The following is a 25330-nucleotide window of genomic DNA, read 5'->3' as shown; positions in this document are numbered from 1 at the left end:
CCCAAACCAAGAACCGTAAGAGCTCTGATACCAAACAGAAACGGCCCGACCCGTTTTTTTATAATAATAATTAATAAATAATAGTAATCTAAACTAGTGGTCTCATACCCACTAGCCACTTAACCACAAACAACCAACAGCAGAAATAACCAAATGATACCATTAAACCAAATATCAATAAATATACAATTAGTATCCAATAATTCAATCCAACTAACAGCGACGTAAAACATTAAACCAGCAACCTAGCAATGCTTTAATAACTCATCTCTAACAACCTAACAAAAGTTAGACCACAATCAACGAGACATTAGAACATCCTCCTCTTCATCGCCTTGATTCCACGATCACACTTTTCCTTTACCTGCACCACAACACATATGAGATGCGTGGGTATTTTATAAAAACTCAGTGAGGCAATCCTCCCATTTATTGGGCTATACACACAAGAAATTGAGATATCTTTAACCAACAAACAACAATCAATAACCAAACACAAACCAGACATCAACATCGACCAACACCAATTGGGGTCGCATCGCCCGACACAAGCTTGCATCGACCGATGCAAGGTTCACTTGCATCGACCGACACTCACACTGCATCGAGCGATGCATGCTCGACATTGCACAAAAACCCTAGTTACATCGACCGACACCTCCACACGGCATCGACCGATGTTCCTAGGTCAAACCGTGTCATCCTCGCATTGCAGGGTCACCTCCTTCTCTGGTTTTGGCAGCGGCGGAGGTAGATGAGGTGCCCTTGTTCTTGTAGGTTTTGATCTTGGGAGCCATAGATGAATCCTTGAAAAAAGAAAAGAACACTAAAACTCGAGATTAATAGGGTTAGTTCCCCAAAAATCTAAGAAAACTCGACCCTTAGAAAGAAAATAGAAACTTGGAAGCTAAAGAGTTTTAGGGTTGAGAGCTGACTTATCAATTTTGTGATGCAGGAGAGGAGAGGTTTGAATTCCTTTAAATAGAGGATCTAGCTGCTAGGGTTTCTCCAAGAGTGGGATAAGAGGTTTGGGGAATTCGGACTTCACTCGCCACTCGAGCATAAACACAATTAGGCGCCTCGAGTACGTATTCAGGTTCCACCTCGGGTTCTCCAAAACATATATATATTTTTTTAATATGAGAATATACTTAAACAAATATAAATTATTTTAAATCCGAAATAAAGCCAGAAAGATATTAAAATCAAATGGTAAAAATGTCTTAAACTTAAATAAAAAGAAATTAAAAGATACCTTTGATACTTCCTCCTAAGTGAGCTTGTTTAAAGTCACTTAGCTTGACTTTTCATTCTTTTCAAGCATTGTATTTGGAATAGATAGGTTTAAGGATCCTCTCCAATGCAACAGACATGTTCAGTGATTCTTTTCCTGGTTCTACAGCGAAGACAGCTCGTGCTCGTAGCACTTGAATGGAGAAGACCTCACCATTGATAGTTAGCCTTTCTTTATTTCTGCTTTTGGTGTTAAATTTCATCTTGAAGTGCTCTCCATGTTCAATGTTTATTTGTCCCTTTTTCACATCGATTATCGCACCAACTGTTGCCAAGAATGGCCTTCCAAGGTTCAGTGGATCTTCTGGTTCCTCATCCATGTCTAGGACTACGAAATCGGTGGGGATTTCCACTCTTCCAACCCTGAGAGGTAAATTCTCCAGAACCCCATACGGGTGCCTAATAGTTCTATTAGCTAGGACAAGGTAGAGGCTACTGAGTTTAAAACTACTGAAACCCATCTTTTTGGCAACTGAAATAGGCATGACACTAACTGAAGCTCCTAAATCACACAAGCAACTGGTGAAAATTCGAAGACCTAGTGAACATGGAAGTGTGAAAGAGCCAGGGTCCTCTAGTTTCTCTTGGATCTTCAGATCTGTATCTAAACATACTCAACTCTTTAGGATTGCATTCCCAATTTCCCTAACGGCTTCCTTTGCTGCTATCTCCCACTGAGCTGTCTCTTTGAAATTTTCCTCTCTAAGAGCATGTGGCGGCAAGAACTTAGGAGCGGGGGCTTCCCGGTTAGATATACGCTCTGCAAGTGGTTCTAATTGAATGTCAAGTGCTGCTCTGAATATTTTCTCCAATTCACCTTCCTCGGTTGCAGGAGGTTGTGATCGATCTGTCATATGAATGTTTGCTCGATGGTCTATCCGATCATGATCATCAGGTAAGGCTTCGGGCTCAGCGTCGAGTGATGCGTCAGTCAGTAATTCACGAGTTGGTAGTCGATCGTCAGCTCGATCGGGGTGATCGTGTGGCTTATCGATTTGATACTCGGATAAGCAGTATTGTTGCTCATAGATCTGACTGTGATCCATATCTTCCACATCATGATCGTCACTGTCCTTGGTGAAGTAGTCAGCTACATCATGAATCCAGATGGCATGTGCGGTTGCATAGTCCTTTAGGTTCTAAACAGATTTACCTGGTAGTTGGCCAGGCTTCAGAGCTGGTTGCATGACGGTTTGGCCTTACAGATACCTCAACTTTGTATTCACAGAGTCATACTTAGCATTGAGGTCGTTATACCCATAAACTATCTTGTTGCTCATCCCTGCAAACCGTTTGGCATTGTCGATGCCTGGCCTTGGATCAAACCTTGTAGGTCAGCCTCTTGAGGCGGGTTTGGTGGTCCCTGTTGTAAGGGAAAGCCATGTGGTGCCATTGGCTGGTGATAATCACCGGAGTAGTGTTGCTTTGGAGCATAACTTTGATTGTATTGTACAAAAAGCTTCGACGGGTCTTGGTTCCCTTGAACTACAGATGGGTAACATTCGGGTTACGGTAGGAGAAATTTTGGTTCGGTTTGTAGTTGTTGTATCCCTTGTTGTAACCTCCTTGGTTGTTGATGTAGTTTACATCCTCAAGCTGAATACTCTCCCCATCCTGTTTCGGAAACTATTATTCCTCGGAAACAGAGTTGACGTGTTGTTGTTGGCTTAGAAGGAGTTTGTCCAACTTGTCATTAAGGTCTTTCATGTCCCTCTTGTACTTCGCATCGTACTCACCGGAAGAGTGGATGGTGCGATCATAGTCTTCGTTATAATGCCCGTCAAATTGGGCCAAATTCTCCACGAGTGCCCAACCTTCGTCAACATCCTTATTGACTAAGCTCCCATTGTTGGCGGTGTCCAGCAACATCTGTATCTTAAAGACTACACCGCGGTAGAGGGTGCTTAGTAAAGAAGCATTGCTGAATCCATGATGCGAGCATCGACTGACATATCCCTTGAACTTAAGAATGCAACTCATCAACCCTTCTGTTAAAATAACTAGAACTACCGGGAAGAACCGCTAATCGGAACGATTCTCCTTCCCATTCTCTAACAATCCATTAAAAGAATCAATTCCCGTAGATAAAGGCAGCTTTCCCAAACCCAAACGTACATTCTCATTCTTCTCCAAATTACCCAATCCCAATCCCATCAAGACCGGTTTATCTGCTCTCTCCACCGGAAAAGGGACACCGGCTCTCCCGACACCACCATCATCAACCCTCAGTTGTTTCCGATTCACCGAAACTTCTGATTTCCCCCCCAATCGGGCTAAACACTAAACCACGAGTAGGCTGAGAAAATTTAGAAGAGTTGGGCTTCGGCCCGTTAATCGTTGAGGCCTTATGCTTAATAGGCCTTCGATGAGCATGTCCTTCATGACCACTATCATTCTTTACTTCCAACAAAGCACCAAACACCAACGGCTTCCCTTGGGCAGCACTCTTCCCTGAGATCCCTCGATTCTGAATATTATCACTTTCCTTATTCCCTACTCAATTTTGAATATTCTCACTTTCCTTACTCCCCACTATCGAATCCCCAACTTGCCTTACCGTATCAGTTACCAAATCCACCTCCAAATTTCCCAAACTATTTGAAACCTCAATTAATGCAGGATCTCCGATCATCGAAGTATCCCGGTTAGGATTACCTCCGGTATTTCTCACTGCTCCTGCCGCCAGAAAAGAAGGTTGAGCTAAAGAGTGTACTCTTCTTCCCATGTTTCTTACCACAGTGAAACCATCCTCCAATCCTGGAGACACTCGACCTGCAGTTAGAGTAGCAACCGTAGCTAGAACATACACAAGAGGGGCCTTCTCCCTAACGACTTGCAGGCAATTATGCACTAAATTTCTATACATGCCACAAGCAGAGCAAATGTTCGTTAAACCCTCATATGCTACAAAATAATGTTGCCCGTTGATCAACATTGACCTTTTGAGCGGCAGCTGCAGATTTACCTCAACACACACTCGAGCAAAATGTGCTCTCTCGAAGTGTAACGTGGTGAAATCCACCTTAAGTGGCTTCCCCAAACCCTTTAAAATTCCCAAATCGATTTCTGATAAAGGTGCACATGGAGGTTCACGAGATGGACCCACACCGGAATCGTAACAATCTCGTGCTTCAAAGGACCAAATTCCAGGGTCCAAGCTTGGACAATGAGGTAGTTACCAAACACTCTCCATGGATCCCCTGTAAGCGCTGCCAGATACTCCTCCTCCTTCTCAAACCATACACTTAAAGAATTGATGGGGGAGATCCATAACAAACATTGCTCCACTAGGTTTACACATCTCTCAAAGTTTTCGGTTCAGAACAGGGAGTGAGATGTGCCACCCTAACACCTTGACAAACATACATTTCTTCTATAACCCATACATCGTTGTCAAAATCTTGTCACCTATCGTAATGACTGGTTCCCCATCATCCCCATTCGAAAACTCCAACCGCAACCTCTCTGACACAAACACATCATCCATGACATCTTCCGGAATTGGCATCATCGTCCATTATTACCAACTACCTTCTGCACCCACGAACGAGGCACAACAGGTGGATCACCTAGCGGTCTAACCCTCCCCCCAATGTCCACCATCGTGGCGTCATGATCTTTCCCAACCAAAACCCTAGAATCGCCTTCAATCGCTGCCATAAACATGTACACTTCACCACCTAGTCAATAAAAGGGACAAAATTGAAATTAGTAATATAGTATTGAAATATGACTAATTGCCAACTAAGAGTCCAGTTAAGGTAGCCATTAATAGAAAAAGATCTAATATGTTCATTTAAACAAAATTATATCTAAACATGTGTCTTAATAAAATTTAGTTTTCATATCCTAATAATGTAAAGATATATAACAAGTACTACTTTCTCTCTTCTTTTTTTGTTTTTTTTTTTTTTTCTGTTTTTGTAAGTTATGGTGATAAACAAAACTTATATCATAGCGACCTCAAAAGTTTTTTTCTGCTTAACATCTTCGATTTCAGCGCTTTTCACCGGAATTGTGAGAGGGTTCATAGATTTCTCTCCCTTTAAGCCTTTCAGTTTAGACCTCTAGTGGTGCTTCCTCTCTTCCTTACCAATAGTAGCTAGCTATGGCTCCAGCACTGGTAACTTCCTTAATACGTTTGATAGGCTCTGTTTTGACGATCTCTCAGCTTCGACAGGGAGACTATTTGGCTCTATCTTTGATGAGTCCACCTATGTTTCTTTCGCTGTGATTCGTCCGACTTTTTCTCCGGTTTGATTTAGCTTTGTTTCTTCATTTTTGTTTCTTTCGATTTCAAAATTTTTTTTTCCTTTTCTTTTGATCTGATATTGTAATTTATCGAGCCTCCATGTTGTATTAGAGGAGGAAAGAGAAAATTACCTACATATTAAAATTTTGAAATTTCTATAATAAATACATAGTTAACAAATTATATGTTTGAAAAACGTTTACATTCCAAAATATCTCATAAAAATAAGAACCGCAAGCTCATTATTAGTCTGCTTCTTTTCTGGACCGACTCTAGCTACTAGTCTACTACCATGACAAACTAACATATTAGTTTTGGAATTAGCTCTGGAAGAAAATAAACATGATGTAGGGAAACATTTTCCTATCTCTGAAAAGCTTAATGCATCAAAAGACAATATTGTAAAGAAAATAAATAAATTTTAGTTGACATAAAATGATAAAAATACCAAAATTTTAATATTTCAAACTGAACAAAGACATGCGAGAATCAGAATAACATGTCTTTAATTTTGTTAAATAACTAGAAAAAAAAACAGAAGGAGGATGTAGAAAATAGCCACATCATACACTGCGACAACGTAGAATTGTGTCTCGTTTTTTAAACTAAGATGTCTGATTTAATTTTGAATGTCGTGAAGAAAATAATTGTGCGAATAAATTAGAAAAACATGGATAGAAGGTTATAAAACAAGAAAACAAAAAAAAATTGCAAACAGCTTTTAACTATAAATAAAGTGATGTTACCAAAAAAAAAAAAAATATCGAATTCTTACATGAAAAAATCCGTTGGTATAATATTACATGTTTCAAGAAAAATGGTGATCGTTAAACGTTGACGAATTATAAGAACGGAATTTTTTTTAGTTATTGAAAATATTTGGTATCCACAGGAGAAGCACTCTTTTAGGAATGTATGTCCTGTCCCGAAAAATCCTGACTTCTTTCAAAAACAAATTGGGTGAGAAAGAAAAACAAATCTTTTTTTTTTTTTTTCCGTTTTGTCTCTAAAAAATGAAACAAGCAAAAATTAAGCTTACAATTTCCTTAACGTTCGCTTTCTCCTTCAACATCTTTGGAATTAATGCAAAGGCGATAGAGAGTCTCTAATGGTCGTTGTGATGGATGCAGATGAAGAAGCCACAGGAGATACAGAGAACCTTGAGGAAGAAGTTACTGCTGAAGAAGAAGAAGAAGAAGAAGAAGAAGAAGAAGAAGAAGAAGAAGAAGAAGAAGAAGAAGAAGAAGAAGAAGAAGAAGCGATCAACGATGAGGTTGTGGATGCGGTGGTAGAGATTCATGAGGAAGAAGTTAAGGATGATGATGATTGCGATGGATTGGTGAGCGAGATCCTATCGGTTATCGAGTTTTTGGATCAGATTAAGGAGTATCGAAGAACACAACAGAAAGAATGTTTTAATCTCGTTAGACGATTGAAGATTCTTGTTCCGTTTTTGGAGGAGATTCGAGGTTTTGAATCGCCAAGTTGCATGCATTTTGTAAACCGCTTGAGGAAAGTGTTTCTTGTTGCTAAGAAATTATTAGAAACTTGCAACAATGGCAGCAAAATCTTTCTGGTAAGAATCTCATTTTTGTGATAATTTATATATGATTGAGTGTATCTTACGTAACCTTTAATTGTTTTTTTTGTGGTTATAATGATTACAGGCATTGGATGGCGAATCAGTGATGACACGATTTCATTCCACTTACGAAAAGCTGAATCGTGTTCTTGTTAAAACTCCTTTTAACGAATTGGTGATTTCTCATGAAGTGAAAGAGGAGGTAAAGTATATAATTTATTCTCTTTTCAGGGGAGATACGAGTCTCGGCCCAAAATTATTATACCTTGCGTAGTTTCTGAAATGTGTCATTTTTTTTTATTTTTTTGTTTGGGTAGATTGATTCATTGTGTAAACAACTGAAAAAAGCAAAAAGAAGAACAGATACACAAGACATAGAGCTAGCAGTAGACATGATGGTGGTATTCTCAAAAACCGATCCTCGAAATTCAGATAGCGCTATTATCGAGAGGCTTGCGAAGAAGCTTGAGCTACAAACGATAGATGATTTGAAGAAAGAAACCATAGCAATACAAAGCTTAATCCAAGAGAAAGGAGTGTTAAGTGTAGAGACAAAACAGCATATCATTGAGCTTCTTAACAAGTTTAAGAAGCTTCAAGGTCTTGAAGCTACCGACATTCTCTACCAACCAGTCATCCATAAATCATTCACTAAGTCGACGTCTCTAATATTACCTCACGAGTTTCTGTGTCCTATAACACTCGAAATAATGTTAGACCCGGTTATCATCGCCACTGGACAGGTACTAATTGATATGATATTTGGATGTGAATCATGTGATTCTTGGTAACGTAAGTGCATGCTTGAAACTAACATAACAATACATGTGTTCGTAGACATATGAAAAGGAGAGTATACAGAAGTGGTTTGACGCAGGGCATAAGAATTGTCCGAAAACTAGACAGGAGCTAGATCATCTCTCTCTTGCACCAAATTTTGCCTTGAAGAACTTGATAACGCAGTGGTGTGAGAAGAACAATTTCAAGATTCCAGAGAAAGAAACATCTCCACACTCAGAAAACGAGCAGAAAGATGAGGTGTCTTTGCTGGTGGAAGCATTATCGTCAAGCCATTTGGAAGAACAAAGAAGATCCGTAAAGCAGATGCGTTTGCTGGCCAGAGAAAACCCCGAGAACAGAGTTTTAATAGCCAATGCAGGAGCGATACCTCTGCTAGTTCAACTCCTTTCTTACCCTGACTCTGGAATCCAAGAAAACGCGGTAACAACGTTACTGAATCTATCAATAGATGAGATCAACAAGAAACTTATCTCAAACGAAGGAGCCATTCCAAACATTATTGAAATCCTTGAAAACGGAAACAGAGAGGCAAGAGAGAACTCTGCTGCAGCTTTGTTTAGTTTATCGATGCTTGACGAGAACAAAGTAACCATCGGATTATCAAATGGGATCCCGCCTTTGGTTGACTTACTACAGCATGGGACAGTAAGAGGGAAGAAAGATGCTCTCACTGCACTATTTAACTTGTCTCTTAATTCAGCTAATAAAGGGAGAGCCATTGATGCTGGTATTGTTCAACCTTTGCTCAACCTTTTGAAAGATAAAAACTTAGGGATGATTGATGAAGCGCTTTCGATTCTATTGCTTCTTGCATCACATCCCGAGGGACGTCAAGCCATTGGACAACTCTCATTCATCGAAACTCTTGTGGAATTCATCAGACAAGGCACCCCGAAGAACAAAGAGTGTGCCACCTCGGTACTGCTCGAGCTAGGCTCTAACAACTCATCTTTTATTCTCGCTGCGCTTCAGTTCGGCGTCTATGAATATCTTGTAGAGATAACAACCTCCGGAACAAATAGAGCTCAAAGGAAAGCAAATGCTCTTATACAACTCATAAGCAAATCTGAACAAATTTAGACTTGTTCTAAACTTTTCTATCTTGTACTCTAAGTCTGTAATTATAGGATACGTAAATTGCTCATTTCAAAATTGTTATTTGATTTTGTATCAATCCAATGTTTGTTGTATATCTGTATATGCTCTTGATTTTAGTATTATACTATTGATTTTTCTCTGTAAATTCTAACTCTTTCTCTTCAAAGGCTCCACAAAATTCTCCAAAAAAAAAAAAAAAAAATTGATTGTAATTGTTGGAAAGTTGTATAAGAAAGTCAAAACACCACTCTCTGATCCTCCATATCAACCTTTCCAAGCCTGAAAGACATCACAGTCTTTGGGAGCGCTTCTTGTACCTTTTTCTAGCGCTTAAGCTTACACGTTCTTAGACATGTCGAAATTATATTATTGAAGACAATGAATATTACAATAGCCTTTATCCCCTGTCTTGAGTAACAACGTTTAGACATGAAAGATACTAACATAACTCACTACTTGTACGACAAAGCAAGAGTGTTTTAGCTAATTCTATAAGATTCTGTTCCATTTCGACACAAACACAATCAATCTATAATGATGAGTAAAACCCAATTGAAAGCAAGCTATCCAAGTAAGATAACTCAAAAAGCATTCGATGATGAGAGTACAAAAAAAAAAAAAAAAACATCTGTAGATAATAAAGCTTATCTGAATGTATCAGTAATCCAGAAAACAAAAAAAACATCCCCCCTAAAGAAAAAAATATCATTTTGGATCTAATCGAAATCCACAAAAGAAGAAACAACAACAACAACAACAACAAACACTGAGGCTTTCAGATTCTCCTACCCCTGCGAGTAGTAGTAACGACACTCTTAATTGCACTTACAGCGACATTAACCGGAAGCGGTGGCTTCCTATTCTCCTTAGTCATACTCCTCAACGAATACCTAGGCGTAGCACTAGTCTCACCCATAGAGACCACCACATTCTTCTTCTTAGCCGAGGTTCCTCTTCTCTTATTCGTCATCGGCTCATGATTCACACCAAGATGATAAGGAGTTCCTTCAACAACAGCTTCTTCTCCTTTCTTCTTCCTCCTCAATCGCTCGTTCCTCTTAGCTGAATACTCCTCGTAAAACCTCCCTCTCTCGAATACCGGAACCGAATTCGCAGCCAAGCTCTTCAGATTCGGCTTTTTGCGTTCCTCTTCTGCTTCCACAAACTCGTCCTTAACCATCTTGGCTAAAGCATGTATCTCTTTAGAGATTGATGAGTATTCGATTTGGGGTTTAGGTTTTAGATCTACATCACTCAATCGCCTTCCCTGCTTCTGCGAACCTAGAATTCGAAGGGGAAGAAGGAGTCGAATCAGTTCTAAAGTTCTCGGAGATTGAATCGAAAAATAGACCGGAGAAATTAATTATGGAATAATACATACCTGGTGTTTGGAGAGATGAGTGGAGGAAGACTTGACGTGATCGGAGACGGATCGGAGATTTTGGAAGCGGTGGTTTCAGGAGAGATCTCATCCTCGACATCGCTAAAAAAAACAAAAAAAAACCCTACCAGAGATTTTCAAAATTCTGAATATAGAGTAGAGAGAGAGAGAGAGAGAAACAGATCTTTGACAGCTTTTTTTATGAGATTTTTTTCTTTCTCAAGGTTTATGATGAGAGGAGGAGCGGCTCGTAGCTCTAACGGTTGTATTTTTTTTTAATCTAACGGCTAAGATTGGTTTAGATTCAAATGGAAGGATTTTTTTCCATATAAAACCGTTTTTCGAACATAATTCTTTATTCAGAAAAAAAAACATTTTTTTTTATTAAATAACTTACCTTGTTCGGACAAGACAAGCTAGTGCATTCGTGGATTTTTTTATAAAGGTTAACTGAAAATAACTTTTTGTTAATTTTTAGATATAAAACTTTTTTGAATTATGATTAGTCAATAGGAAAAAAACTACCATTTAAATAATTTTATTTTTTGCCAACACAGCTCGGATTCTTCACTGAAAATATTACTTTAAAAGTAAGTCAAATTAAAATTATGTTGATTTTGGTTGACTAATAATATCTTTGTATAATTTGATCTGTTTTCTTTTAAATTGAAAAAAATTCACTTACTAAATTTTGAACTGGTCAAATTTTTTAATTGGTCACATAGTCAAATTTTGATATTAAATGTGTAATTTGATACAAATTAATGACTATAAATGATATTTTTGAGAGATTCTAAATTGGAGATACTCAACCTGATAGGCTACTTTTGTTCATGGCAAACAACCCAAAGAAAAAAATATTACATTAACTATTATGTTATTTGGTTCTTTTTCAAAATCTATTTTGACCAACCAATAGAAAAATTAGCATGTATAGAGAGTCATCGTGACACAACCATTGCGGTCAATTACCACAATCTGATCCAATATAGTGTTTTTGATAATCACCCTAGTGGTTGAACTTTCACATGAATTCTTAACCATGTAAATATTAAATTAATTATGAGAAAAAAATCTCCTTAAAACATTTGAGGGCGAGTGTAAGAGATATACAAATAAGATTAGAGCTCCCTCCATCTTGAAGAGATGTGTAAGAGATATGTAAATTAAAGATTTAATTGTTATTAAATTAAACTTAGGTTCCCTTTTTAACCTCTATATATAATAAGATATTGTAATCTTTATATCTAATAAAGTAGTCTATTCTCTTATACAAGAAAACCTCTACAAATTAATATTGTCGAGACTATGTCATTTTATTAATTTATAGTGACATTAATTTATCTGCAAATTAATATTTATTATTCTATAATATAAATTAATAATTATTATTTATAGATATATATTTTAATTTTTTAAATTATTAAAAATTATGAATTGAGATAATTTTAGCAAAATAAGATTAGAGTTTGGATGTTATAAATTTTATAATTTTAGAATTGAATTAGTAATATTTAAAAAACATTATTGACAAATAAATTATAAATACTACAAACAAATTCACTTATATATATGTCATACAAAAATTCAAATTTATGAATAATAATATCAGTTGTCGTATTTTATAACTTATAAAACTATTAAATAAAAATGATGCATATATAGATTTTTTTTTAAAATTAGCTATTTTTATGATATGTTATAGAGTATTTTATATCATCTATTGAAAATAAAACATAACAATTGTTTTATAGATATAAGCTTTATAAAAAAAATCAAAATTTTAAATCATACATTATTATATTAACATATATATATATATATGTAATTTATTTAATTATTAATATATAATATTATTACGATCATATTTTACAGGATGATTTCAATAAAAAAAAAGTATTATGTTAGTTTCGAATATTTGTTATTTTTCTTATTTAGTTATAGTATTTATTAATTTGTTATTTTTTTATTAAGTTGCTTAGATCATTTTGATGATATAGCAAAGAAAAGTAGATAAAAAAATAAAGACAAAGACGGAAGATACAAGCCCGATCTGGCCAACCTCAGACTCAAAACTCCTTTAGATCTTTTTTTCTGTTGTCATAAAACTCCTTTAGATCTACTTCTCTGTTTCTTAGTGTTTTTGTTCGATTCCACTGAAGAAGAAGATATGAGATATGACATCAAACAAACCCTACGAAGCTTCAACAAATCTTAAAGAAGAGATACGTTTCTTCCCATCTCTCTCGTCCCTTCCTCTCTCTCAAAGCAGCGGCCATGCGTCGGCGGCTAATTCATTACGCGATCTTTCTCCCACCATTGTTGTTACTCGTTTTCGGCGAAACTAATCCTTCTGACTCGTCTTATGTTACTCCCATCAACTGGGATCTCTACCACTCCAGGTGAATTTTTGAAGTATTTTCGTCTCTCGATAGAGTTAGTTTTGCCTCTTCAACTATTAGTTACTAATTAGAATGAAAAGGGTCTTTGCCCATTTGGTAAAGTGAGAACCTTTTGGCTAAAGGAGAGTTTAGGAGATGATAAGTTTTGCCTCTATGTCCGACTTGCAGTGATGATTTAATGGAGCAGATAAATTCGTTGGTACATCGACATCCAGATAAGCTCTCGGTTAGTGCCATTGTCTTCTATTTTTACTCTCTGTTGTTTTTTCAGTACATTTTTTGAGTAAATATTTTGTTTCATAGATTGAGATGATTAAATCGGGGAACAAAGGCTACAATGCAGAGGTTAACGTGGTTACTTATTGTCGTGGTGGTAGAGATAGCGATGACAGGTCAAACTTTAGGATCCTTCTTGTAAGTTGCCTTTTTGTATCCCTGTCCAAGCTATTCAGTTAAGACTGTACTGTTACTTTTATGAAGTCAGTTGTTGGTTTAACATGAAAATACTTATTATATAGGTGAAGTTTCTTCATAATTTTTGGGTAATACATGTGTGTTTTTGACAGATGATTCCTTTTCTTCCAGACTTTTGGGCAGCATGGGAGAGAGCTTATCACCTCTGAACTTGCTTTTCGTATTTTGTCAATTTTGAGCGAAGAACAGTTCTTACCAAAGAAGAACGGAGCAGCCCTTAACAGCACCCTTGACAAGCTAGTCGTAAAGGTGAGTGTGTGTTAGATGATCCGTGCAGACTCATTTTCATCTTTGTGGTATTTGAGAAATTCACTTATACACAAGATGCTACTGTTTTTTTTTTTTTTTTTGGGTCAGATGGTTCCTATAGAAAACCCGAATGGTCGCAAACGTGTTGAATCTGGAGATCTTTGTGAACGCAGAAATGGTTACTATCTTTTTGTCTCTCCAATACATGGTTAGTTATTAATGCGTTTTGTTTAGCATTTCATCTTTGATCATATCCGTAAATCACAGGAAGAGGAGTTGACCTGAACAGAAATTGGGGTGTTGACTGGGGCAAGAAAGAAAAGGTACTGATTCCTTTTAGTGCACATTTTTATCTCCTTGAAGATCCTTTGTTAATTTGTAACGGTACTTGGTCCTTTTTGTTTGTTTTTGGAATTTTCCAGGATTATGATCCATCTGAAGAGAATCCAGGAACTGGTCCGTTTAGTGAGCCTGAAGCTCAAATAATGCGGAAGCTAGCTATATCATTTGATCCTCACATATGGATAAACGTGCATTCTGGAATGGAGGTGATGTTTCTCTTCTGCAATTTAGCTATACATTCCAACTTTTTTAGCATGGGAATAAAGGTCAAAACTTCCGTTGGAATTTATGAGTGAATGATGGATTGCTTGAATTTTCACATTCCGTAAATTGTATAACAAGATAATCTTGATCTGTTCGTTATTATGTATTTGTTGAGAAGTTTGGTTCTGATTCTCATGCTTTTGTTCACATTTTGTAAATTTTATAACAACCAAATCTTGTTCTGGTCTTTGTTATGTTTTGAGGCTCTCTTTGTAGCGGTTTTGATCTGATTCCATATGTTTTCAGGCTCTCTTTATGCCTTATGACCACAAAAACATAACCCCAGAAGGATTGCCGACGCAGAAGATGAGGACCTTACTTGAAAAATTGAATAAATTTCATTGTCAAAACCGCTGCATGATTGGGTCTGGTGGTGGCTCTGTAGGGTTTGTCTCTTTCCTCAAGACTTTTTATGAAATATTTTCAGAAACTTCAATGCTACATCGTTTACTCCTGAAAGTTAAACCTTAAGCACGCTATTTAAACTGTTTTCTGGACTTTAGGTACCTGGCACATGGTACAGCTACAGATTATATCTATGATGTTGTAAAGGCACCAATGGCATTCACCTTTGAGGTTTGTGCGACGGAAGCTATCTACGCTCTGACACTCTCATGAAAACATGTGTCGCATATTTTGATAATTATTTCTTTCACTGCCAGATCTATGGGGATAACCAGACCGCTTCAAGAGATTGCTTTAAAATGTTTAACCCGGTTGATCTACCCAATTTTAAGGTACTGTTTTGAATTGTATGATTATTCTCAGTATTGATCTATAGAGATCAATTTCTCAAGAAAACTCACAACTTTGCTTGCTGTTGTTACTCAGAGAGTTCTCAATGACTGGTCTGCTGCATTCTTCACAATATTCCAACTGGGACCGCTCCACTTAGACGGAAACAGTTCCAAGGCTGCAGATAAATGGGTGTCTATAGACGAGTATTTGGACGGCTACTTGGTGGAAAGGAAGAACAGATATGGGAAAAACATGGAAGTCATCGATGTCGGAATGCAGGAGATCAAAACATACTTCAGGCTCTTCATGTTGTCCTCGGTACTTCTGATATTCATGTTCTGTTCCAGGATTGCTAAAAGCAAGTATAGTAGAAACTCCATACCTGTCAATGTCATGCCATAAAACATTTGGAGGAAGCTCTCATTTAATTAACCCTTGTAAGTTAGTAATTTTTTTGGTTGCAAAACTTGTATTCCTCAGTTAGGAATGTTGTGTCTCATGAAAGACGAACATAATTCTTTGGATTTGAGATTGATTCTTAAGTAAAGAAGCTTTGGTTTAGAATTTCCAACGTATTACTTCCTACATGATCTTTGAAGTACAGACAGTAGCCGTATCCAAATATGGTCAACAACAGTTATATATTTGTACAGGTTGAATCTTTACATAGACAGAGAAATGTGAGGATTTGTATCAAAGACTTCCTCGTGTGATATGTGTGGTCTGTGTCGTTACATCTCTGTCCTCATCTCGTGAGATATGTTCAGAAGCTCGAGATAAATTGATCACTTGAGCTCAAGATAAAACCTTAGCATTGTTCCCTTATGTTTCTATGAGGCTTTTAACGTCTGCTTCATGTATCTTAGAGCTGACCGTAACATGGATCTAGCTTTTCTATCTGGTTTGCAGCCTGACATGATCATCTCTTCGTAAACACCCGGAACCTGTAAAATCATCAAATCTTGAAATGTCAAATCCTACTTATGGGTATATTCCCCTATCAACCAAAATCAAAGATTCACACCTTCTGGAACTTATCAACACGAATGAGAGCTTTCATGAGTGTTGTGTATGTGACCACGTCCGGTTTTACCCCCTGCAATTGTTTTGTGAGAGATAGGTTGGTCAGTAAGTAGTTCATTAAGATGGGTTCAAAAGGTTTTAGCCAAGAGAAGTTAGTTACGTTTTCTTTCATGTACTGCAACACGGCAAAGGCTTCAGCATCTCTTCTATCCTCACCGAAGGCATTGATGAGGGAATTGAGAGCCAATAAACTCGGCTTTAATCCATCTGATGTCATCACTCTAAATGCATTCACAGCTAGCTCCGATAAACCCTGGCACATAAAGAAATTATTAGGTATCAAAAGATGATCCTCTTACTGGATATCTCGTGGACACGAGTCTTAATACCCTTTGTGCATAGGCATTGATGAGGGCGTTGTACATGGTTGATGATGGTTTCAGCCCAACTGACTTCATCTCTTCCAAGCACTCTATCGCATCATTAAACCTCCCCGATTTGCCATAAACGTCAACGAGTGTTGTGTGTGTCACAACGTTAGGCAGTATCCCTTGGCTCTTCATCTTTCCCAACAATCTTTTCATGTCATCCCATCTTTCTTGATCTCCATAACTATTGATCATGATGTTATAAGTCGTAGCACAAGGAAAGCACCCTCGCCTCTCCATTGACTCAAACATCTCTTCTGCTACTATGTGCCTTCCATGCTTACAATGGCAATCGATAAGCGAGTTCCAAGTCACTCTATCGGGTTCAATCCCTTCACTTAACATTCTATCAAAAGTCGTCATTGCATGATCAAGACAGTTAAACTTCCCAAAGGTATCAATAACCACGTTGTAAAACTGTCTATCGGGTTTAACACCGATGCTCTTCATCTCCTTGAGAACTTGAAATGTCTTCTGCCACTCGCCTCTATCGCGGTAACCTGCTAAGAGTCTGCTGAAAACAAAAGAGTTAGGCTGTACATCACCAGCTTCCATCTCTTTCAATACAATTCTCGCGCTTTCCCATCTACCTGCATTCACATATGCATCAATGAGGAGACTATAGGTATGTTCATCAGGCGAAACACCTCTCTTCTCCATCTCCGAAACCATCGACTCTGCATCTTTCAAAGGACCTGTCTTCACATACCCTTTAAGCAACGCATTGTAAGCTTTGGTTCTTGGTTTTATCCCGCTCTGTCTCAGCTCCTCAAACAAAGCTTCAGCCTCCAGAGTCCTTCCGGAATTCGCCAACGCCGAAATAATCGAGACAAGAGTAGCAGTTTTGGCGCTCAACCCGGTGGCTTGAGCCATACCAAGAAGCTGCAAAGCCCGAGAAGGGTCACCAGATTTAGCAAAACCCATGATAATATCATTAACAAGCTGCACATCAAGCTCAAGCTTATCTCTTTCAATCTCTTTATACAACCTCTGCAACATAACTGAATCAATCTTGTTGCTGCGCGTCAAGGACTGAATCACTAAACTATAGTTGACAAAATCGGATTGGTAACCATCTTGACGCATCCTAGAGATCAAATTAAGAGCCTTTTCGATATCATTGTTCCGAGCACAAGCACCAATCAAGGCATTGTATGTCAGAGGTGTTAAGGTTTGTTTCTGAGAAAGAAGAAACGCCTCGTAAAGCTTGTCGGAACGGCCAAGCGCGTGGATGAGAATTGAGTAGAGAAGCTCATAGGAGAAACAGAGGTTATGTTTTTGTAGCCATGAGACGACTGCGTAAGCTAAACCGAGAGATGACGTCGATAAGGATAAAGATTTAATCAACGAGTGCCAGTATGGTGCTGGTACAGCTCTGTATGACTCGGCGAGCTCGAACTCCACCGGTTCGAGCGATTCTGGCGATGTTTCTGATTTGGATTCCGAATCCAAAACTAACTCGACTGGTCCGAATCTGGATAGGAATTTTAGAAGCGGAGAGAAGTCGTAGCGACGGTGAACCTCGGAGGTGAATTCGTCATCGGATTCTTCATTTGTATCTAAACCATTCCATGAAGAGAAGTAAGAAGAAGAAGAAGAAGAAGAAGAAGAAGAAGATGATGGTGAAGAAACAGAGGCGGTTGCAGAGAAGGCTGAGATTGGCGGTTGGGAGACGCGGTGATGGTGGTGGTGGTGGTGGTGGTGAGTGAGGAAGTGGAGAGGGTGAAATCGAGATGAGACCAGTGGAGGAGGTTGCAAGAGAAGCATAGTCTTCTTCTTCTTCTTCTTCCTCTTGTTCAATGGCGTGTCGTGAGCAGTGAAGAAGTTTTTCTTTTTTTTTGTTGTTGTTGGGTTTTATCGTTTTTTGTGGTTGCGAGTAAAGTGGATGTGTTGTGTTGTGTCCTATCGTATCATCTGCTACTGTCCATGTCTTTCTCCCGTCTCTAATTTTTCTTTTCCGTCATTCTCAAAATTTTTAATTTTTTCTCTTAACTTTTTTTTAGCCCGAAACATATTTTTTTGTAACTATCAAATTTCTTTTAAGTAGAGGCTTTTTTTTAATATGCTATTAGAAAATGGTTATTTTGTTGGCAAAAAAAAAATGGTTAATTTTTAAATTCTCTTAAAAACTCTTTTTTTCGAATGATTCATTTTAATGTTAAATCATTCAAGATAATCGAGTTTCTAATCATATTCAAAAACAAATATCTATACAATTAGATTAGTTCCATTTTCAATTTCTCAATTAAAAAAACATAGTTAATTAAGTTAATCCCTAATTTTCTATCAGTAATAAATTAATATATGTATTTATATCAGTAATAAATTTATATATATCAGTAATAAATTAGTATATGTGTTTTTCTGTCAAATAAAAAAAATTAAGTATTTTTTTGGGTTTTATTTTTTTATTATTAATTTTTTTATCGAAAAGAAATTCTATTAATGAATTTTGGTAATCCAGGTACAATTGTTTGTGAAGCCAAATAGGAGCACATGAAATGTCACAGTAAAAATTACAATGAAGGCAACCATGTTTTGCAAGGAGATGTGCAACTTCGTTACCACATCTTTTAGTAAAACTAAAAACAACATTATTGAAGCGTGTAGCCCATAATCTAATGTCCTGAATAATTACGTCAATTGAGATTTCAAGGTGTTGATTGTTGAGTATTTTGGAAAGTAATTGACAATCCTTTCAAAACAAATTGATGTGAAACCTTTGATCCATGAATATTGCATAGCAGACAAAAGAGCTTTTGCTTCCGCTTCGAGAGGAGCTGTTGTTGTTCCTAGCTTTATGGATCCCTATCCTTTTGATATACCATCTCCATTTCTTATGATCCAGCCTTTGATGACTTGGTTAGTATGTTGATCAAAAGCCGGATCATAGTTACATTTATACAGAGTTATCATTGGTCTTCTCCATTTGATTTAATCCTGGACTTGGTTTGTAGGAGGTGATGTGTTTGATGTATTGTGGAAAAGCCAGTCCTGAACATCATTTTGAGCTCGTTGAACTAATATCCTTGGTTGATCAGTGATACTATCAAAAATAAACTTGTTTCTTAACTTCCATAAATGTCATAGTAACCAAAGAGGTAGAAATTGAGTTTTTGCATTGACTTCATCTGTATAATCCATATCTAAAAATGCAGTGAGTATGGATTCGCAATCGTAATTCATGTCTAACAGAATCTCCATTGGAATATTTTCAAGTTCCCATGTTTGTCTTGCATGCGTACAATAGAAGAGAATGTGTTCTATTGTTTCATCAGATTGGAAACATCGGGGACACATAGGGTCAAGGTTTTTTCCGCGTGTATTAAACCTTGTTATTGTTGGTAATGCTTTTGATAACATCCGCCAAAAGAAATGTTTTATTTTTGGAAGAATTTTTAGTTTCCAAATTCTGTTTTTGAGAGTAACAGAACCATGAGGGATTGGTGGTTGTACCAAATGCATTTCCTGATTGTGCATACTTAACCAGTAACCAGATCGCACAGTATACTCTCCTCAACTAGAGTAATGCCAAACCACTCTATCTGGTTTGGGAACTATTGGTAGGTTCTGACACCCCGGTTTCAGAGACTTGCGGAGAGGTTTAAAAGAATTGATTTGGTACCTATGTCATCAAAGTGCACTTATCTTTTCGGTCAAGGGTCCTGAGAGAACTCTAGAGTTAAGCGTGCTTGTGCTAGAGTAGTCTCATGATGGGTGACCTTCCGGGAAGTGATTATCGGAACTGTGCGAGTGAGGACAAAACACATGGAAAGATCATGTGGTAATTTGTAGGGATGGTAACAAGTCTTTAAAATCTACCGGACATAGCAAACCGACCGTCGGATATAGATGGGCTCACGGACGTAGTGAGAGGACGTGAGGCCCATTAAGGAAAGTGGGCCCATGGACTGGGACTGGACATGGGCCCACTAAGAAGTGGCAGTCAGGGCGATACAAGTGGTATCAGAGCGACTGTGGAGTCGAGTGTGCTCACACCGTCGGGGGTGACAGTCTTGGTGCGCACCGAGGACATTGTGATATGTTAGTGGGGGTGAATTGTGACACCCCAGTTTCAGAGACTTGCGAAGAGGTTTAAAAGAATTGATTTGGCCACCTATGTCATCAAAGTGTACTTATCTTTTGGGTCAAGAGTCTTGAGAGAACTCTAGAGTTAAACGTGCTTGAGCTGGAGTAGTCTGAGGATGGATGACCTTCCGGGAAGTGATTGTCGGAACTATGTGAGTGAGGACAAAACACAGGGAAAGTTCATGTGGTAATTTTTAGGGACGGTAACAATTCTTTAAAATCTTCCGGACGTAGCAAACCGACCGTCTAATATAGATGGACTCATGGGCCTAGTGAGAGGACATGAGGCCCATTAAAGAAAGTGGGCCCATGGACTGGGATTGGAGATGGGATCCACTAAGAGGTGGCAGTCGGGGCGTTACATAGGTACAAAGTCTTAATACGATCATGCTAATCATGTTGGATTTAAGTTGTCAGTTTGTCATCATTCCAAAAACGATGTGCTCCTGAGGTTGATATGAGATCTTTAACCAAGAAGTTTCCATCATTGGAGTTACTATGAATAGGCTGTGGTGGAGTGGTACGTAGGAATGACATTTTCTATGTTCACACGAATGGAGGCTCCATCAGCTATAAGGTATCTTGAGCCCTGTTTTATGATTTGGAGACCTTCTATTATTGACGCCCATCCATACGATTGGTTTGATCTTGTTTTGGCATCAAGAATATGATCATCTCGGTAATATATTGCTTTCATGATTCTTACAAAAAGAGAATCTGAAAATTGTATTAGTCTCCTAGCTTGTTTTGCTAGGAGGGCATCATTAAATTTTGACAAATTTTTAAAACCTAGTCCCCCTTCTATTCTTGAACATTGGAGTCATTGCCAAGCAATCCATAGAATTCCTCTTTCACTATTGTTTTTTTCCACCAGAATTTTTGGAGTACTGAGTCTATCTCTGATACAATACCAATCAGTAGTTTAAAGCATGACATAGAGTATACATGCATTGCTAAAGTAACCGATTTTAGCATTATTTCCTTGCCGGCTTGAGACAGTCTTTTAGTGCTCCAGGAAGATGCTTGTTGTCTCACTTTGTCTACTATATAGCTGAACATATCTGATTTTTTTCGACCAAATTGTTATGGTAACCCAATATATTTCCCTCCACCGCCTTGATTTGGGATATCTAGGATTTGTTTGAGGTGAGCCTGAGTCGAACCATGTATATGTGATCCAAAAGTTATCACTGACTTGCTTTTGTTAATCTTCTGGCCAAAGTAGTATTCATAGACATCGAAAGCCTCTTTTATTGCTTTGCATTTTCTAGCATTGGCTTGGCAAAAGAAAAGTCAATCATCTGCAAACTGCAGTTGGCTAATTGCAGGAACCACATTTCCAACTTTAAAGCCTTTGATGTCTCCACATTGAACTCTAGTTCGGATTAGGTGGCTCATTATATCTGCACAAAGTATAAAGAGATAAGGGGAGAGAGGGTCTCCCTGTCTTATTCCTCTTTCTAGAATGACCATACCATGAGGTGAGCCATTAACCAAGACAGAGTAGCTAACGAATCACACATAAGCCATTCTCCATGAGATCCAATTATCATTAAATCCAAACAAGCGCAATGAGACTTCCAAGAAATTTCATTATACTCGATCATAAGCCATGGTGACATCAGTTTTGATTGCCATGTAATTTTGTGATACTCTCTTTCGAAATTTTAAAGAGTGCATAACCTAATGTGCTATCAAGACATTATTTGTTATTAAACGACATGGTATAAAGGCTGCTTGTGTGTTGGAGACAATGGAGTCTTGATGATTTTTTTAGTCTGTTTACCAAACACTTGGATATTATTTTGTACAACACATTACATAGAGTTATTGGTCTATAATCAGTGAGGCTAACATGATATGTTATCTTTGGTATCATGCAAATATTTGTATGATTCAAACCTAATTTCATGTAGGATGTTTCAAAAAACTCCTTGACCTCTGTTACAATGTCTGCTCCAATGATATTCCAATAGTGTTTATAGAATCGAGCTGTTAGTCCGTCTGGTCCTGGTGCCATGTCGTCTCCTATTGAAGATAAAGATGCATAAATTTCCTCACTGGTGAAGTCTTTTGTCAATGCAGTATTTATCTCAGGATTTACTGTGGGTGGGAAATCTCTAAAATCAATTGGTGAGACCAGAATTTGGCTAGAAGCATATATTTTGGTGAAGTATCATTGGGCATGGCTGTAACGCCCCCGAACCGCCCTAGGCCCGAACAAGGACAAGGACAGCCACAGGATGTCACAGTTGGAACTGCACCCGGGTGGTCCGGCCGAGGGATGAAACCTGCAGCTTCCCGACCAGTCCTCCCTGGACGCGACTCCACCCGAGGCCAAGGTTTCGCTTAGGCTTTGCAACCCTCGCGGCGCCTGGCGGATTGTGTTGGGCCGGACAAGGCCAAGTATCATGTACAACTTGTCATATTTCCCCGAAACCCGATTATATTACTTATAGTAATTTATTACATTGAAATAAGTTACCAAAGTAATAGACATAAATAGTCGGATACTTCCATAGAATACATAGTCAGAAAATATAGGGTCTTACAAAAACACATAAAAAATCCCTATCAGCACCCTAATGTTTGCTCCAGCTCTAGACTCAACCTAGGCTTCCTGCAAGACAAATATTTATCATGAGTAATTTAAGATTACTCAGTGAGCTGGGTACCCCTTTCTCTTAGACATGCATTCTATTTTCCCCGCCCCGACTACCCCATCAAGCTAGGAAACAAGCAAAGCATCAAAGCTACGCAAGCCGAAACATAGCGGACGCAATAAACAAGCAAGCAAGCAAAGAAGGTTAGATCAATCAAGAATTGACTCGATAAACCTAGACACTTCAACCTACGCAAAAAACAAGACGCCGACTTGTCCCATGGGTATCCGCTTGAGATAAGGCCCACGAGACACTTTCTACACTTGGAACAGAAGATCGACCACTCTATTCTAGCTACGACTGGAGAAACAAAATTCAAGAGACTAGCTAAAAATAAGTACTACAAATTCAAAGGGTTATTAAAAACGCAAAGAATTTAGTACTACATTAAGCAATTCAAGCAAGAAAATCAAGCAAGGAATTCACGCAAAAATCAACAAGCAACAAGAATAAAAATTCAAGCAACTTAGATTGTTCTACATGCATGCAACCATACTATCCGATTTTTATGCAAGAAATATATTGCAGATAAAAATCTACCAAATTAATCTTGCATGCAAGTCTACGGTCCAAATTTTAAGCAAGCCAAAATTGCTAAAAAATGCATCAAGTAAACATAATTTCATCATGTAAACATGAGGTTCATTTATCTTCAATTCTCAACATGCATGGTGATCCTAGCATAAATTCTATGTGATAACATGAATCTAGCATGAATCCTACCAATTTAAGCATGCAACACTTAACTGATTCTACCATGAATCCTAGTTTAAATGCAGCAAGCAATAGGTACGTACATGAACCCTAGAGTTCATGCAGCACCCCAAGCAAAAGTACCACAGACTCACAGTGATTCAGCATATTGAATCGGACTTCACTACACTGCGGATCAGACAGCGCTCCCTTCGCGTCTGGACAACGTCCCCTTGGTGGTCAACAACGTCTGCTCAGTGTCCAGAGCTCCGGCGTCTTCCTCTTGAGAGAGCAACACTTAGATAATTTAGTGATTTTTATTTCTCTCTTCTTTCTCTCCTTTCTCTCCCTTTCTCTCCTCTTGGTGTAAAATGTGAAGGAGTGGGCGTCTATATATAGGGAGATGGGCGAGTTTGCATGCAGTTGCATGGAAGACAAATGTCTCCTCTTCTCTCTACTTGGGCGGACAAATGCCGTGAAGGAATCTTCATGCGCCACACTTGGCGAAATTGGCAACACTTGGCTGAGGGGCGTGCAAAACTTGGCGGGCGTTTGGCACCACACTTGGCAAATGAATCTTTTTCTGTCTCCACTTTATTCTTGCATGAATTTCTATTGGACATTCCTTAAGAAAAAGAATGATTATGTCTCCCTTCACTTTTTAACACTTGGCAGTCTTCTTCCTTTAAGCTGCATGAATTTTGATTAGTTGAATCAAGAGAGAGAATCTCTCTCGCGTCCGCTCACAAACGCCCAGAATTTCCGGATCGCTGTCTGGTCGAGTCAGCGGCACTGCGTATGTACCGCATCCGTCTTGCGTCCGTACAACATATGCCCCGCGTCTTTTCTGTCCGTACCGTCTTCTTCCCGCGTACGTCCGTCTTGTCCGTACCGTCTCCATCCCGCATACGTAATTTTTGCGTGGAAATGCCGGTTTTCGATCGGAACACAAAGTCTTGATCGTACCTTGGCTTATTTTTGATTTTTGACTTGGCCATTCTTCTTCTTCTTACTTTAGGACTCTTTATTGGTTTTAGCCTCTTGGACATTGGTCATTGGCCATTATCCGACTTGTTAATTTTTCCTTCGGACTTCTTCCGGTCGTTCTTCTTATTTTTCTCTTCTCCTTCTTTCTAAGTCTTTTCCGGGTCTTTATCTGCAAAATTTTACTTTGGATTTTTACCCTTAGTGAGGGTCATTACATTCTCCCCCCTTAAAAGAACTCGTCCTCGAATTCTAAGGTCTTCTCCTTCTCTTCATCTGGTGCTGATGCTCCTTGTCATCTTCGTCTTCATCCTACTACCACCGTTATTACCATTGTTTTATTATATCCGTTTTAATGCTCCTGGAAAATTTGATCCTATTCTCTTCTTCTCCTCTCCTTGGTCTTTATGAGTCTTCTTGACTTGCTGCCAACTTCCTTATTTTCTTCACCGTTAATGATCTTTTACCATCTTCCGGAATTTTGATCTACTCCTTCATGTGTTTGGTCCTCTCGCGCCATTGGATAGCGCTTTTGGAAGGCTTCTTCATCTCCAGCATCCATTTGGTTCACCAT

General features: G+C 38.3%; 4 protein-coding genes and 1 long non-coding RNA gene across 6 annotated transcripts; 2 read left to right on the top strand and 3 right to left on the bottom strand.

Moving 5' to 3' along the window:
* On the bottom strand, window positions 651-6220 carry LOC104725232. Its single transcript, XR_002034230.1, has 3 exons — window positions 5256-6220; window positions 1256-4973; window positions 651-1111 (listed from the first exon to the last, which is right to left on the bottom strand). It is a non-coding gene; the product is annotated as an uncharacterized LOC104725232 (long non-coding RNA).
* LOC104725233 (U-box domain-containing protein 15-like) lies at window positions 6301-9171 on the top strand. The gene is made up of 4 exons (XM_019232404.1): window positions 6301-7121; window positions 7213-7329; window positions 7445-7870; window positions 7965-9171. Exons 1-4 carry the CDS (start codon window positions 6654-6656, stop codon window positions 9006-9008), a joined length of 2055 nt encoding a protein of 684 aa, XP_019087949.1. The 5' UTR covers window positions 6301-6653; the 3' UTR covers window positions 9009-9171.
* Window positions 9641-10663, bottom strand: LOC104725230. The gene is made up of 2 exons (XM_010443856.2): window positions 10408-10663; window positions 9641-10307 (listed from the first exon to the last, which is right to left on the bottom strand). The coding sequence occupies exons 1-2, from the start codon at window positions 10505-10507 to the stop codon at window positions 9802-9804; spliced, it is 606 nt and encodes a 201-aa protein (XP_010442158.1). The 5' UTR covers window positions 10508-10663; the 3' UTR covers window positions 9641-9801.
* LOC104725228 (metallocarboxypeptidase A-like protein MCYG_01475) lies at window positions 12413-15440 on the top strand. 2 transcript variants are annotated; one of them, XM_010443853.2, is made up of 11 exons: window positions 12415-12809; window positions 12978-13035; window positions 13113-13223; window positions 13395-13532; window positions 13641-13710; window positions 13800-13855; window positions 13955-14080; window positions 14385-14524; window positions 14642-14714; window positions 14801-14875; window positions 14970-15440. In XM_010443853.2, exons 1-11 carry the CDS (start codon window positions 12685-12687, stop codon window positions 15276-15278), a joined length of 1281 nt encoding a protein of 426 aa, XP_010442155.1. In that variant the 5' UTR covers window positions 12415-12684; the 3' UTR covers window positions 15279-15440. The 2 variants fall into 2 exon arrangements, with proteins under 2 accessions (XP_010442156.1, XP_010442155.1); XM_010443854.2 differs by lacking the exon at window positions 13113-13223 and having other exon boundaries at window positions 12413-12809.
* On the bottom strand, window positions 15429-18210 carry LOC104725229 (pentatricopeptide repeat-containing protein At5g42310, mitochondrial-like). Its single transcript, XM_010443855.2, has 4 exons — window positions 16289-18210; window positions 16060-16212; window positions 15901-15972; window positions 15429-15820 (listed from the first exon to the last, which is right to left on the bottom strand). Exons 1-4 carry the CDS (start codon window positions 18092-18094, stop codon window positions 15707-15709), a joined length of 2145 nt encoding a protein of 714 aa, XP_010442157.1. The 5' UTR covers window positions 18095-18210; the 3' UTR covers window positions 15429-15706.

Source organism: Camelina sativa, chromosome 11 (genome assembly GCF_000633955.1).
Source record: "Camelina sativa cultivar DH55 chromosome 11, Cs, whole genome shotgun sequence".
NCBI lineage: Eukaryota > Viridiplantae > Streptophyta > Magnoliopsida > Brassicales > Brassicaceae > Camelina > Camelina sativa.
Note: the sequence above shows the minus strand (reverse complement) of the source record. Positions and strands in the feature narration are given on the sequence as shown.

What these genes read in the sequence shown, in the direction of transcription:
- LOC104725233 (XM_019232404.1), top strand. Translation starts at nt 6,654, where the DNA reads ATGGTCGTTGTGATGGATGCAGATGAAGAAGCCACAGGAGATACAGAG. An exon ending in ATGGCAGCAAAATCTTTCTG is followed by an intron (nt 7,122 to 7,212) that starts GTAAGAATCTCA and finishes TAATGATTACAG; the next exon opens with GCATTGGATGGCGAATCAGT. An exon ending in CTCATGAAGTGAAAGAGGAG is followed by an intron (nt 7,330 to 7,444) that starts GTAAAGTATATA and finishes TTGTTTGGGTAG; the next exon opens with ATTGATTCATTGTGTAAACA.
- LOC104725230 (XM_010443856.2), bottom strand. Translation starts at nt 10,507, where the DNA reads ATGTCGAGGATGAGATCTCTCCTGAAACCACCGCTTCCAAAATCTCCG. An exon ending in CTCATCTCTCCAAACACCAG is followed by an intron (nt 10,308 to 10,407) that starts GTATGTATTATT and finishes TTCGAATTCTAG; the next exon opens with GTTCGCAGAAGCAGGGAAGG.
- LOC104725228 (XM_010443853.2), top strand. Translation starts at nt 12,685, where the DNA reads ATGCGTCGGCGGCTAATTCATTACGCGATCTTTCTCCCACCATTGTTG. An exon ending in TTGACAAGCTAGTCGTAAAG is followed by an intron (nt 13,533 to 13,640) that starts GTGAGTGTGTGT and finishes TTTTTGGGTCAG; the next exon opens with ATGGTTCCTATAGAAAACCC. An exon ending in TCTTTGTGAACGCAGAAATG is followed by an intron (nt 13,711 to 13,799) that starts GTTACTATCTTT and finishes CGTAAATCACAG; the next exon opens with GAAGAGGAGTTGACCTGAAC.
- LOC104725229 (XM_010443855.2), bottom strand. Translation starts at nt 18,094, where the DNA reads ATGCTTCTCTTGCAACCTCCTCCACTGGTCTCATCTCGATTTCACCCT. An exon ending in TCAATGCCTATGCACAAAGG is followed by an intron (nt 16,213 to 16,288) that starts GTATTAAGACTC and finishes TTTATGTGCCAG; the next exon opens with GGTTTATCGGAGCTAGCTGT. An exon ending in GTGTTGATAAGTTCCAGAAG is followed by an intron (nt 15,821 to 15,900) that starts GTGTGAATCTTT and finishes ATGATTTTACAG; the next exon opens with GTTCCGGGTGTTTACGAAGA.